The sequence below is a fragment of the Ranitomeya variabilis genome, chromosome 4, assembly GCF_051348905.1.
Source record: "Ranitomeya variabilis isolate aRanVar5 chromosome 4, aRanVar5.hap1, whole genome shotgun sequence".
NCBI classification, from domain to species: domain Eukaryota; kingdom Metazoa; phylum Chordata; class Amphibia; order Anura; family Dendrobatidae; genus Ranitomeya; species Ranitomeya variabilis.
In genome coordinates, this window is record NC_135235.1 from 628761372 (window position 1) to 628776556 (window position 15185).

General features: G+C 43.6%; 1 protein-coding gene across 2 annotated transcripts in view; it reads right to left on the bottom strand.

The window, feature by feature from the left end:
• Positions 1-3877: 3877 nt before the first annotated feature.
• Positions 3878-15185, bottom strand: part of LOC143767205 (uncharacterized) — a 93019-nt gene continuing 81711 nt past the window's right edge. For both annotated transcript variants that reach the window (XM_077255339.1, XM_077255338.1), the window contains exon 7: positions 3878-9996. In XM_077255339.1, the coding sequence (XP_077111454.1) occupies positions 6383-9996 (3614 nt within the window). In that variant the 3' untranslated portion in view covers positions 3878-6382. The remainder of the gene's footprint in view (positions 9997-15185) is intronic.

Below are 15185 nucleotides of genomic sequence, written 5' to 3' on the forward strand. Positions count from 1 at the left end.
ACTGCCGGCGGCGCTCAGTCATTGCAGGAAGCGGACGCCGGGGGACTCATGTAAGTATGTACTGTTTGTTTTTTTTACATTTTGCGCTGGTAACCAGGGTAAACATCGGGTTACTATGCGCGGCCCTGCGCTTAGCAACCCGATGTTTACCCTGGTTACCCGGGGACCTCGGCATCGTTGGTCGCTGGAGAGCGGTCTGTGTGACAGCTCTCCAGCGACCAAACAGCGACGCTGCAGCGATCGGCATCGTTGTCGCTATCGCTGCAGCGTCGCTTAGTGTGACGGTACCTTGCTCCGTAGTACACGCCTGTGCAAGGCAATCTTGCCTTGCGCACACGCAGTATGCTTTGCCCACCTGCGGGCAAAGCCGAAAAGCATTAGTGCGCATGCGCCGGCGCACTATGTCCTGGAACACAGCAAAATACTTCCGGGACATAGTGCGCCGGCGAATGCGCACTAATGCTTTTCGGCTTTGCCCACAGGTGGGCAAAGCATACTGCGCGTGCGCAAGGCAAGATTGCCTTGCACAGGCGTGTACTACGGAGCATGCAGCCAGCGGGTAAGGAAAGGGTGAATCAAACACCCGAAAACCCCGCCCATATGACCGCAAACCTGTCCCGCCAAATTCAGGTGACAGGTTCCCTTTAAGGCAGGGGTTCTTGTGCAAAGATCTTCCCCCTGCAACACCCCTTTGTATCCCATTAAGAAAAAAAAGGACCTAAGGGTTCCCCTGACACACAATAGTTCATGACTTAAGGGCTATTAATGATGTTACAGTGAGTGTGACCTCAATTGTCCCTAATCCTCACACCTTACTTTCACAGATCCCAGGGATGTCAAAATGTTTCACAATCACTGATTTGGCAAATGCATTCTTCACTTCATCCACAGATTGTACTATTACAGTACATGGATGACCTCCTGCTCTGCTGCCCAGTCCAGGTGTCCTGCAAGGAAGCTGCAGTTTCTTTGCTATGCTTTTTGGCAGAAAAGGTTGCAAGGTCTCACGTGACAAATTACAGTATTGCAAACAAAAGGTGACACTTTTAGGACATTGTATTGCTGAATGTACAAGACACCTGACTGAAGGTAGAAAATAGGCAATTCAAAATCTCCCTTTACCCAGGTCACACCAGCATCTACGCACTTTCCTAGGCTTGGTGACCTACTGTAGGCCTTGGATAAGGTCTGCTTCACAAATGATGCAACCACTCTGACTGCTTGTCATCAAACCCCTATGACCTCACTCAAGAAGCAATTGATTCCTTCCATTCTCTCAAACTGCTCTATCTTGGTAAGCTGCACCTGTGTGTTTTGTATCTTTTATTGTGATATAATTATGGGTCTCCTTATGACTACAACTCTGTTCATATCATATCAGGCTGCACTTCCCATATTTGCCTCTTACAATTCGCCTTGCTTTCAAGCATATGGTATATATATATATATATATATATATATATAATATATATAGTGGCATTGTTACATGTATTGCACGTGACTCCATCCCTTTGGTGCTGCTCTTGTTCTATTTCTGCTTTTAAGGATTTATTTATATAATAAAAGTTGTAACTTTTTACATTATTGATTCCATACTTCGTTTTTTCTCCTATGTTCATTTCTATTTATAGAGTTTAAGATACCTTGGTCGTGGTGGTACACTACTATGTAATACTGCCATCCAAAATTATATTGGGCTATTTCCAATGTATATTTTTTCAATAAGGATGGTGTGAGATACTTTGTCAAATGCTTTGCTGAAGTCAAGATATACTATATCTACAGCATTTCCCTGATCCACTTAGTGATTCTGTCATAGAAGGAAATTAAGTTAAGGTACCTTCACACGAAACGACATCGCTAGCGATCCGTGACGTTGCAGCGTCCTGGCTAGCGATATCGTTTCGTTTGACACGCAGCAGCGATCAGGATCCTGCTGTGATGTCGCTGGTCGCTGAATAAAGTCCAGAACTTTATTTGGTCGTCCGATCGCTGTGTATCGTTGCGTTTGAAAGCAAAAGCAACGATACCAGCGATGTTTTACACTGGTAACCAGGGTAAACATCGGGTTACCAAGCGCAGGGCCGCGCTTAGTAACCCGATGTTTACCCTGGTTACCAGCGTAAAAGTAAAAAAAACAAACAGTACATGCTCACCTGCGCGTCCCCCAGCCTCTGCTTCCTGACACTTACTGAGCGCCGGCCCTAAAGTGAAAGTGAAAGCACAGCGGTGACGTCACCGCTGTGCTGTTAGGGCCGGAGCTCAGTCAGTGTCAGGAAGCAGACGCTGGGGGACGCGCAGGTGAGCATGTACTGTTTGTTTTTTTACTTTTACGCTGGTAACCAGGGTAAACATCGGGTTACTAAGCGCGGCCCTGCGCTTAGCAACCCGATGTTTACCCTGGTTACCCGGGGGCCTCGGCATCGTTGGTCGCTGGAGAGCGGTCTGTGTGACAGCTCTCCAGCGATCAAACAGCGACGCTGCAGCGATCGGCATCGTTGTCGCTATCACTGCAGCGTCGCTTCGTGTGAAGGTACCTTTAGTCCAACATGACTTATTAGTTACAAACCCATGCTGACTGTTTAATCACTTCATTCTTATCCAGGTACTTACATACATGTTGTTTATTAATTTGTTCAAAGATCTTTCCTGGGTAGGTCAATTTGGGCCCGAGGTTCCTACAGTAGATCCAATACCTTCAAATACCTGTGTAACGGTTAACGAATATAGTACACCAACAATAGAATTCTTTTGGGGAGTCAAACAGTTATGCCCTCTGGGCCATTTTTGGAAATTTAAAACCAGATAAATACACCTGCTCTCCAGTGGCCCGTAAACTACTACATTTGGTAGCGGCAGCAGGTACTAAGGCCATTCTACAGACATGGATCCACGACCATGCCCCTCCTTTCAAGATCTTTCTAGAAAAACTGTTTCTGCTTCAAATGGATTGGGTTGAGCCCTCCTTGCATAAAGAGGGAAGGGTGCAGTACTTTTTTGAAACTTGGGAAAGTTTCATCTCCCTGCTTCAACAACGCATCCAGGATGACACCAAAACTTGTTTTCGACCAACAGTCTGGTATCAAGAGCAACTACTATTAGGGGAGACACCTATATAGTCGTATCTCCGGGAGAAAAGCTGCACAGAGTCACTTCTGGATGTTGGGGGTCTACTTCGGTGTCATTGGGTCCTGAGTTTAAAGTTAAATGTACCTGTTTCTGACATACTTTCTTCCCCCTCCTTTCCTTTCCCAGTTTTTCTTTGTTCCTTTATCCTTTTAAACAATGCAATTTCTGGAATAGATGTTCAGACATGTACGCCTCAGGTAATGTTTGCATTGATGTATGTAAGGAAAAAATGTTAAATAAAAACAAGGTTTAAAAAAAATGGAGCCATTATTTTTCTTGTTCATGAAAAATTTCACCTACCACCCAAAGAAGTGTTCTAATAAATCACTTCTCTGTTGAAGAACACACTGATTACACAGCATTTAATTTTAATTATCCAGGCATAAATTTAGTAATCCAGATTTGTACTTCAATTGGTCCTGAATCATACACTGTTGCCACACTGTTATCTTAAACGTTGATGTTTGAATGTCTGATGTTTGCCTCTTTAATCAGCGACTACAGCTTATTATATGCTATATTTTCAAGCCAGAAATGCAAGATCATTAAACAATCGGTGTTTAATAATATGTTGATTAACCATTGTGTGGGAAGCAGTGGCTTGTTGACTTGCAAAACCGAGAAATAAAAACTATACAAATTGATTACTCAAACAATGCGAGTTAATCTCATACTTATTTATTTATATAGCACCATTAATTCCATGGTGCTGTTATTTATATAGCACCATTAATTCCATGGTGCTGTACATGAGAAAGGGGTTACATACAGGGTTATATCATTCACAGTACACACATTTATGATGACAGACTGGTATAGAGGGGAGAGGACCCTGTCCTTGCGGACTTACATTCTACGGGATACTGAGAAAGAGACAGAAGGTCGGGGATGCGGCAGCTCTGGTGGTGGTGACGCGGCAGCTCGGGCGGTTGGTGAGGCGGCAGAATGGTTATTGCAGGCTGTAGGCTTTCCTGAAGAGATGGGTTTTCAGGTTCCGTCTGAAGGATCTGAGTGTGGTGGATAATCGGATGTGTTGAGGCATGGAATTCCAGAGGATGGAAGATATTCGGGAGAAATCTTGGAGGTGGTTGTGTGAGGAATGACTAAATGCGGAGGAGAGTATGAGGTCTTGGGAGGATCGAAGATTGAGTGAGGGAAGATAGTGGGAGATTAGTTCAGAGATATAGAAAGGGGACAGGCTATGGATGGCTTTATAGATCAGTGTTAGTAGTTTGAACTGGATTCGTTGGGGAATTGGGAGCCAGTGGAGGGATTTGCAGAGGGGAGAAGCAGGGGAGTAGTGAGAGATCACACCTTCCTCTTGACCTCTGGATGAGGGCTTGAAGGAAACAGTTGTGAACTATAAAAAGGGGATATGCCTCTGTAACAAGAGATCCAAAGAATTGGTGACTTTACAAAACCACACCCAGGAGTACTCTACAGAATAGTAGCCAGTGCATCATGGCTCCATCACGAGGGACACAGATTTGACATTCTATATGATGCCAGCTTAGGGGACCATGGCCCCAGCCTAAAGAATACAGATCTGCTCCAGTGACCATCACTCAAGCCATGGATGTTTGGGAAAGCCAGGAATGGGACCTACCGGTCACCTGGCTCCATGGAGATGTTCGGTGAAGCCAGGTTGTGACTCTCTGGTCACCTGGCCTTGTACATCAATCAACTTCCAAAGCTTGTCGTTACCTCCTCTCTGTGTATGCCACAGATGGGGATAGCTGGCCCTGGAAGCTCTAAAGTCACGGCTGCTCTGGTGTGTCAGCAGTAGGGTGAGAATCTAAAATTTTGCACCATCTTGGGTATTTTTGCTGGGGCTGTTCTATGTGTTATTTGCCTGTTTTGTGGTTCATTAAAGAAATGCCACAGTTTTACCCTCACCCTGTGTTGTCTGAGTAGTATTATGCCCACAGTAATAGGAGAGCGGGCGTTCAGTGGGATGAGCCCTTGTCCATGCGGTTTCGGACTATAGCACTTACTGACCCTCTCCAAACACATCCAATCCATACTCTTACATCTTTTGAACAAAGATGTTGCTTAAATCCCCATGCATCAAGTGCCATCTCACTCCTCTATACCCACCTAAACCACAGTACTCAGACGACACCTTACTTACAACTCCCACTGGAAATCAGATATTGGCACCACTTTGGACTCAGATATGGTCCTCGACTACATGCAACCTACTAACTACTCTTATGCTGAAAAAATCTTAACATAATGATGAGATGGTACTTGACTCCACATAGTGACCAAAGCTGTTCCTAACTACTTTCCTCGATGTTTTCAGGGATGTCAGTCTGAGGGCATATGGCGGTTTTCCCCCAAAGTGGGTAGACTCTGGATTAGAGTATACTTCCTTATCCTCTCAGTCACAGGCCATAATCTAAAGAAAAATTCCTGTGAGGTCTTGCTAAATAAGGATATGCCCAATATTTCTAAATATTCCCATTCTCTAAATTTCCTTTATTATCCTGGCTACTAAACAATAGTCTCAACCTGGAGAAAATCAGGATTAGATCTTATGGAAGTGAAAAATAGGGTTTCATGGTATGTGATCAATGAAAAATTGTCAGCCATATTATCTGACAAAGATGAATTTAATAAAATCTGGGCTCCTTGGGCAGACTACAGTAATCATACCCCCTTTTGCTCTATCTGCGGCTATGCATGCAGGCTTTGACAGCCTCTGATTCTCTTTAACAAATGTTTCACTTTCCTACTAGGTGAGATCCTCTTACCTCTTGGGCACACTTCCCTCTCCCCCTACTCTCTAGTTTCTCACCACACCTTTCTCTTGTATCATTTAACCCTTATAATCAAAAACCTGAACCTTTGTCATTTTTAAATGTTTTTTTCCTGTATGTTTAAAGTTTTCAATAAACATTTACAGTGTATTTTTTTAAAAATTGCTAGACGCATGTGTGAACTCTCATGTTTAGCAAGTTAATTTTTTAATAAAACATTTCTCATTCAGTACACGAAAATGGCTTTTCCCCTGTGTGAATTTTCTGATGTGTAAAAAGAATTTATTTTGGATTAAAGCATTTCCCACATTAAGAACATGAAAATGACTTCTCTCCTATGTGAAGTGTCTGCTATGTAACAAATTTGGATTGGTTGTTTAAATATTTCCCACAGTCTGAACACAAAAATGACTTTTCTCCCATGTTAATTTCTTGATCTGCAAAATCTGGATTTCTCGCCAATCTTCTCACATTCTGAATTTGAAAAAGGTTTATCCTGTGTGAATCCTCTGATGTGTATCAAGCTTTGCTTTGCGGTTAAAACATTTCCCACAGTCTAAACATGAAAATGGCTCTTCGGTGATAATTCCCTGATCTCCAACAGCTGTGGATTTCTCACTAGGTATCTCACATTCTGAACTTGAGTACGGTTTATCCGTTGTGTGAATTCTCTGATGCAAAAAAAGATCTTCTTTCTGAATAAAACATTTCCCACATTCTGAACACAAAAATGGTTTTTGACATGTGTGAGTTCTCTGATGTTTAAAAAGTTTGGATTTACTCTTAAAACATTTCCCACAGTCTGAACATGTACGTGACTTCTTCACTCTCTTTATTATCTGATGCTTAACAAGATTTGATTCCTTCTTAAAACACTTCCCACAGTCAGAACATGAAAATGGCTTATGTCCAGTGTTAATTTCCTGATCTGTAACAAGTTTGGATTTCTTGCTAGGTTTCCCAGATTCGGAATTAGAAAATGGTTTATCCCCTGTGTGAATTCTCTGATGTATATAAAGCTTTGTTTTATGGATAAAGCATTTCCCACATTCTGAACATGAAAACGGCTTCTCCCCTGTGTGAATTCTCTGATGTTTATCACGTTTGGATTCCTTCTTAAAACATTTCCCACAGTCTGAACATGAAAATGGCTTCTCTCCAGTGTTAGTCTCCTGATCTGTATCAAGTTTGGAGTTCTCGATGGGTTTCCCGCATTCTGAACTTGAAATTGTTTTTTTCCTTGAGTGAATTTTCTGATGTATATCAAGCTTTCTTTTCTGGATAAAACATTTCCCACAGTCTGAACATGAAAATGGCTTCTGACCTGTGTTATTTCCCTGATCTGTATCAAGTTTGGAGTTCTCGATGGGTTTCCCACATTCTGAACTTGAAAATGTTTTTTTCATTGAGTGAATTCTCTGATGTATATCAAGCTTTGTTTTCTGGATAAAACATTTCCCACAGTCTGAACATAAAAACGGCTTCTCCCCTGTGTGAATCCTCTGATGTTTATCACGTTTGGATTCCTTCTTAAAACATTTTCCACAGTCTGAACATGAAAATGGCTTCTCTCCAGTGTTAATTTCCTGATCTGTATCAAGTTTGGAGTTCTCGATGGGTTTCCCACATTCTGAACTTGAAAATGTTTTTTTCATTGAGTGAATTCTCTGATGTATATCAAGCTTTGTTTTCTGGATAAAACATTTCCCACAGTCTGAACATAAAAACGGCTTCTCCCCTGTGTGAATCCTCTGATGTTTATCACGTTTGGATTCCTTCTTAAAACATTTTCCACAGTCTGAACATGAAAATGGCTTCTCTCCAGTGTTAATTTCCTGATCTGTATCAAGTTTGGAGTTCTCGATGGGTTTCCCACATTCTGAACTTGAAAATGTTTTTTTCCTTGAGTGAATTCTCTGATGTATATCAAGCTTTGTTTTATGGATAAAACATTTCCCACAGTCTGAACATGAAAATGGCTTCGCTCCAGTGTTAATTTCCTGATCTGTATCAAGTTTGGAGTTCTCGATGGGTTTCCCACATTCTGAACTTGAAAATGTTTTTTTGCTTGAGTGAATTCTCTGATGTATATCAAGCTTTGTTTTCTGGATAAAACATTTCCCACAGTCTGAACATGAAAATGGCTTCTCCCCTGTGTGAATCCTCTGATGTTTATCACGTTTGGATTCCTTCTTAAAACATTTTCCACAGTCTGAACATGAAAATGGCTTCTCTCCAGTGTTAATTTCCTGATCTGTATCAAGTTTGGAGTTCTCGATGGGTTTCCCACATTCTGAACTTGAAAATGTTTTTTTCCTTGAGTGAATTCTCTGATGTATATCAAGCTTTGTTTTATGGATAAAACATTTCCCACAGTCTGAACATGAAAATGGCTTCGCTCCAGTGTTAATTTCCTGATCTGTATCAAGTTTGGAGTTCTCGATGGGTTTCCCACATTCTGAACTTGAAAATGTTTTTTTGCTTGAGTGAATTCTCTGATGTATATCAAGGTTTGTTTTCTGGATAAAACATTTCCCACAGTCTGAACATGAAAACGGCTTCTCCCCTGTGTGAATTCTCTGATGTTTATCACGTTTGGATTCCTTCTTAAAACATTTCCCACAGTCTGAACATGAAAATGGCTTCTCTCCAGTGTTAATTTCCTGATCTGTATCAAGTTTGGAGTTCTCGATGGGTTTCCCACATTCTGAACTTGAAAATGTTTTTTTGCTTGAGTGAATTCTCTGATGTATATCAAGCTTTCTTTTCTGGATAAAACATTTCCCACAGTCTGAACATGAAAATGGCTTCTGACCTGTGTTATTTCCCTGATCTGTATCAAGTTTGGAGTTCTGGATGGGTTTCCCACATTCTAAACATGAAAATGTTTTTTTTCTTGAGTGAATTCTCTGATGTGCATCAAGCTTTGTTTTCTGGTTAAAACATTTCCCACATTCTGAACATGAAAAGGTCTTCTCTCCTATGTTAATTCCCTGATCTGTATCAAGTTTGAAGTTCTTGCTAGGTTTCACACATTCTGAACGTGAAAATGGTTTATCTCTCGTGTGAGCTCTCTGATGTGCACCAAGCTTTGCTTTGCGGTTAAAACATTTCCCACATTCTGAACATGAAAATGGCTTCTCTCCCGTGTTAATTCCCTGATCTGTAACAAGTTTGGATTTCTCACTAGGTATCCCACATTCTGAACTTGAGAATGGTTTATCTATTGTGTGAATTATCTGATGTATAAAAAGTTGTGCTTTTTGAATAAAACATATCCCACATTCTGAACATGAAAATGGCTTCTCTCCCGTGTTAATTCCCTGATATGTAACAAGTTTGGATTTCTCACTAGGTATCCCACATTCTGAACTTGAGAATGGTTTATCTATTGTGTGAATTATCTGATGTATAAAAAGTTGTGCTTTTTGAATAAAACATATCCCACATTCTGAACATGAAAATGGCTTCTCTCCTGTGTTAATTCCCTGATCTGTAACAAGTTTGGATTTCTTGCTAGGTTTCCCCCATTTTGAATTTGAAAATGGTTTATCCCCTGTGTGAATTCTCTGACGTTTTACAAGTTTGGATTTCTTGTTATAATGTTTCCCACAGTCCGAACATGAAAATGACTTCTCTTGCACATTAATACCCTTATCTGAAACAAGTTTGGATTTCTCGCATTGCTTCCCACATTCAGAACATGAAAAAGATATCATCCCTGTGTGGATACTCTGATGTGGAACAAGATTAGTTTTCCAATTAAAACACTTCCCACATTCTGAACATGAATATGGCTTTTCACTTGTGTGAATTCTCTGATGTCCAACTAAAACGGATTTCTCTTTAAAAGATTTCCCAACTTCTGAATATGAAAATGGTTTCTCCCTAATGTGAGTTATTTGGTGTTCAGCATCCCTTATGTGACTTTTGTTTTGCATATTGGTGTTTGCTGAAGCAGAGGCAAATGACAAATTTTCTCTGAGAGGTGCTTGAGGTATTTCTGGAATAATGGCATGTTCTTCACATGTATTTGTGTCGCCATGTTCATCTTTTCGAAAATCTGAAAATATCAGAATTCCCTCTGAGCTCCTCATACAGTTATCTGCCAGGAATAAAACAGAATTTATTATTTTTCATTATTAATAATCTTCTCCAAAGGTTGATGTTTCATTGTGCAGTTCACCAAACATTTCCAGTTAGATGCTAAATTGAGACTCATAAAGCAAACTAATTATGTCAGTGTTATGAGGTGGTATCAGTCTCATATCCTCCCTGATAGCTACATGTGATCTTCAAAAGATTTTGCAGCTGTGCAAGAAATGGTCCTTTGCAAGTAATGTTTTCTAGTCCCTGGTTCTTTTCTAGGTATCTTAGAGGGGTTATGTGGGACTTTGGTTAAAGGGAAATCTGTCACCTCATTTTCCGTATATAAGCTGCGGCCACCGCCATCAGGTGCTTATCTACAGCATTCTATAATGCTGTAGATAAGCCCCTGATGTAACCTGAAAGATAAGAAAAACAAGTTAGATTATACTCACCTGGGGGGACGATCCGGTCCGATGGGCGGCGCGGTCCGGTTCCAGAGCCTCCCATCTTCATGCGATGATGTCCTCTTCCTTGCTTCCTGTCGCGGCTCCTGCGCAGGTGTACTTTATCTGCCCTGTTGAGGGCAGTGCAAAGTACTGCAGTGCGCAGGCGCCGGGAAAGGTCTGAGAAGTCCAGCGCCTGTGCACTGCAGTACTTTGCTCTGCCCTCAACAGGGCAGATAAAGTACGTCTGCGCAGGACCCGCGACAGGAAACAAGGAAGAGGACGTCATCGCATGAAGATGGGAGGCGCCGGACCTGGACCGCGACGCTCATCGGACCGGACCGCCCCCCCAGGTGAGTATAATCTAACTTGTTTTTCTTATCTTTCAGGTTACATCAGGGGCTTATCTACAGCATTATAGAATGCTGTAGATAAGCACCTGATGGCAGTGGCCGAAGCTTATATACGAAAAATGAGGTGACAGATTCCCTTTACTTTTCCCCATGGGACTAAGAACTTAAGCCCCCGTCTCACTAAGCGAGATCGCTAGCGAGATCGCTGCTGAGTCACAAGTTTTGTGACGCAACAGCGACCTCAGTAGCGATCTCGCTATGTGTGACACGTAGCAGCGACCAGGCCCCTGCTGTGAGATCGCTGGTCGTGTCGGAATAGCCTGGACCTTTTTTTTGATCGTTGAGGTCCCACTGGGTAGCACACATCGCTGTGTTTGACACCTTACCAACGACCTCGTTGACGACTCAGACACTGAATCGTCATAATAGCTCCCATGTGACATCGTTGTACAGGTCGCTACAGGTCGCTGGTGAGATGTCAAACAGTGAGATCGCAGCTGCGATCGTTGGAAGATCTCACTGTTTGACATCTCACCAGCGACCACATAGCGACGCAGCAACGATCCCTGAAGGTCGTATCGTTGTCGGGATCGCTTTAGCGTCGCTAAGTGAGACGGGGCCTTAACAGGCAGGTAGTTGCTAACTATCTTTTTGGCAAAGATCTTTGCCAGTTAGGCAGCTCTGTCGATGAGGCATCACTGCCGACACCATGCTTGGCCCCCCATAGTTAACCCCTTCCCGACCTTTGACGCATACGCTGCGTCATGAAAGTCTGTGCCTTCCCAACCTATGACGCAGCGTATGCGTCATGGAGGGATCGCGTCCCTGCTGATCGGGTGAAGGGGTTAACTCCCATTTTACCCGATCTGCAGAGACAGGGGGAGTGGTGCTTCAGCCCAGGGGGGGTGGCTTCACCCCCCCGTGGCTACGATCGCTCTGATTGGCTGTTGAAAGTGAAACTGCCAATCAGAGCGATTTGTAATATTTCACCTAAAAAACAGGTGAAATATTACAATCCAGCCATGGCCGATGCTGCAATATCATCGGCCATGGCTGGAAAACCTGAAGTGACCACCCCCCACCCCACCGATCGCCCCGCCAGTGCTCCGGTGCGTGGTCCGGTCCCCTCCGTCCTGTGCTCCGCTGCCCCGTGCTCCTGCCCGCTCCCCCGTCCTGCTGTCCGCTCCCCCCGTCCTCCGATCACCCCCCCTGTGCTCAGATCCACCCCCCCACCACCCCTTCATACTTACCGATCCTCCCGGTGTCCGGCCGTCTCCTCGCTGGGCGCCGCCATCTTCCAAAATGGCGGGCGCATGCTCAGTACGCCCGCCGGCCGGCAGATTCCTTACAGGTACATTTTGATCGCTGTGGTAGGTTCTACCACAGCGATCAAAATAAAAAAAATAATAAATAAACCCCCCCCTTTATCACCCCCATAGATAGGGACAATAATAAAATAAAGAAAATATATATATTTTTTTTTTCCACTAGGGTTAGGGTTAGAACTAGGGTTAGGGTTACGGGTAGGGTTAGGGTTATGGCATGTGCGGATTTGGCAGCGGATCCGCAGCGGATCGGCCGCGGATCGGCCGCGGATCCGCAGCGGATTGGCCGCGGATCCGCAGCGGATTGGCCGCTGCGAATTCGTAGCAGTTTTCCATCAGGTTTACAGTACCGTGTACACCTATGGAAAACCAAATCCGCTGTGCCCATAATGCGGAAAATTCCGTGCAGAAACGCTGCGTTGTATTTTCCACAGCATGTAAATTCTTTGTGCGGATTCCGCAGCGTTTTACACCTGTTCCTCAATAGGAATCCGCAGGTGAAATCCGCACAAAAAAACACTGGAAATCTGCTGTAAATCCGCAGGTAAAACGCAGTGCCTTTTACTTGCAGATTTTTCAAAACTCGTGCGGAAAAATCTCACACGAATCCGCTACGTGGGCACATAGCCTTAGGGTTAGGGTTGGAATTAGAGTTAGGGTTGGAATTAGGGCTAGGGTTGGAATTAGGGTTACGGGTGTGTTGGGGTTAGGGTTGTGGTTAGGGGTGTGTTGGGGTTAGAGTTGGGATTAGGGTTATGGCTACAGTTGGGATTAGGGTTAGGGGTGTGTTGGGGTTAGTGTTGAAGTTAGAAATGAGGGGTTTCCACTGTTTAGGCACATCAGGGGTCTCCAAACGCAACATGGCGCCACCATTGATTCCAGCCAATCTTGCATTCAAAAAGTCAAATGGTGCTCCCTCCCTTCCAAGCCCCGACGTGTGCCCAAACAGTGGTTTACCCCCACATTTGGGGTACCAGCGTACTCAGGACAAACTGGGCAACAACTGTTGGGGTCCAATTTCTCCTGTTACCCTTGCAAAAATAAAAAATTACTTGCTAAGACATAATTTTTGAGGAAAGAAGAATGATTTTTTATTTTCACGGCTCTGCGTTGTAAACTTCTGTGAAGCACTTGGGGGTTGAACGTGCTCATCACACATCTAGATAAGTTCCTTGGGGGGGTCTAGTTTCCAAAATGGGGTCACTTGTGGGGTGTTTCTACTGTTTAGGCACATCAGGGGCTCTGCAAATGCAACGTGACGCCCGCAGACCATTCCATCAAAGTCTGCATTTCAAATGTCACTACTTCCCTTCCGAGCCCTGACGTGCGCCCAAACAGTGGTTTACCCCCACATATGGGGTATCACTGTACTCACAACAAACTGGGCAACAAACATTGGGGCCCAATTTCTCCTGTTACCCTTGTGAAAATAAAAAATTGCTTGCTAAAACATCTTTTTTGAGGAAAGAAAAATGATTTTTTATTTTCACGGCTCTGCGTTGTAAACTTCTGTGAAGCACTTGGGGGTTGAATGTGCTCATCACACATCTAGATAAGTTCCTTGGGGGGTCTAGTTTCCAAAATGGGGTCACTTGTGGGGTGTTTCTACTGTTTAGGCACATCAGGGGCTCTGCAAATGCAACGTGACGCCAGCAGACCATTCCATCAAAGTCTGCATTCCAAAACGTCACTACTTCCCTTCCGAACCCCGACGTGTGCCAAAACAGTGGTTTACCCCCACATATGGGGTATCAGCGTACTCAGGAGAAACTGGACAACAACTTTTGGGGTCCAATTTCTCCTGTTACCCTTGCAAAAATAAAAAATTATGGGCTAAAAAAATATTTTTGAGGAAAGGAAACACATTTATTATTTTCACGGCTCTGCGTTATAAACTTCTGTGAAGCACTTGGGGGTTCAAAGTGCTCACCACACATCTAGATAAGTTCCTTGGGGGGTCTAGTTTCCAAAATGGAGTCACTTGTGGGGAGTTCCTACTGTTTAGGCACATCAGGGGCTCTGCAAATGCAACGTGACGCCCGCAGAGCATTCCATCAAAGTCTGCATTCCAAAACGTCACTACTTCCCTTCCGAGCCCCGGCATGTGCCCAAACAGTGGTTTACCCCCACATATGGGGTATCAGCGTACTCAGGAGAAACTGGACAACAACTTTTGGGGTCCAATTTCTCCTGTTACCCTTGCAAAAATAAAAAATTCTGGGCTAAAAAAATATTTTTGAGGAAAGGAAACACATTTATTATTTTCACGGCTCTGCGTTATAAACTTCTGCGAAGCACTTGGGGGTTCAAAGTGCTCACCACACATCTAGATTAGTTCCTTGGGGGGTCTAGTTTCCAAAATGGAGTCACTTGTGGGGAGTTCCTACTGTTTAGGCACATCAGGGGCTCTGCAAATGCAACGTGACGCCCGCAGAGCATTCCATCAAAGTCTGCATTCCAAAACGTCACTACTTCCCTTCCGAGCCCCGGCATGTGCCCAAACAGTGGTTTACCCCCACATATGGGGTATCAGCGTACTCAGGACAAACTGGACAACAACTTTTGGGGTCCAATTTCTCCTGTTACCCTTGCAAAAATAAAAAATTCTGGGCTAAAAAAATATTTTTGAGGAAAGGAAACACATTTATTATTTTCACGGCTCTGCGTTATAAACTTCTGCGAAGCACTTGGGGGTTCAAAGTGCTCACCACACATCTAGATAAGTTCCTTGGGAGGTCTAGTTTCCAAAATGGGGTCACTTGTGGGGGAGCTCCAATGTTTAGGCACACAGGGGCTCTCCAAACGTGACATGGTGTCCGCTAATGATTGGAGCTAATTTTCCATTCAAAAAGCCAAATGGCGTGCCTTCCCTTCCGAGCCCTGCCGTGTGCCCAAACAGTGGTTTACCCCCACATATGGGGTATCATCGTACTCAGGACAAACTGGACAACAACATTTGGGGTCCAATTTCTCCTATTACCCTTGGAAAATTAAAAAATCCTGGGCTAAAAATCATTTTTGAGGAAAGAAAAATTATTTTTTATTTTCACGGCTCTGCGTTATAAACTTCTGTGAAGCATCTGG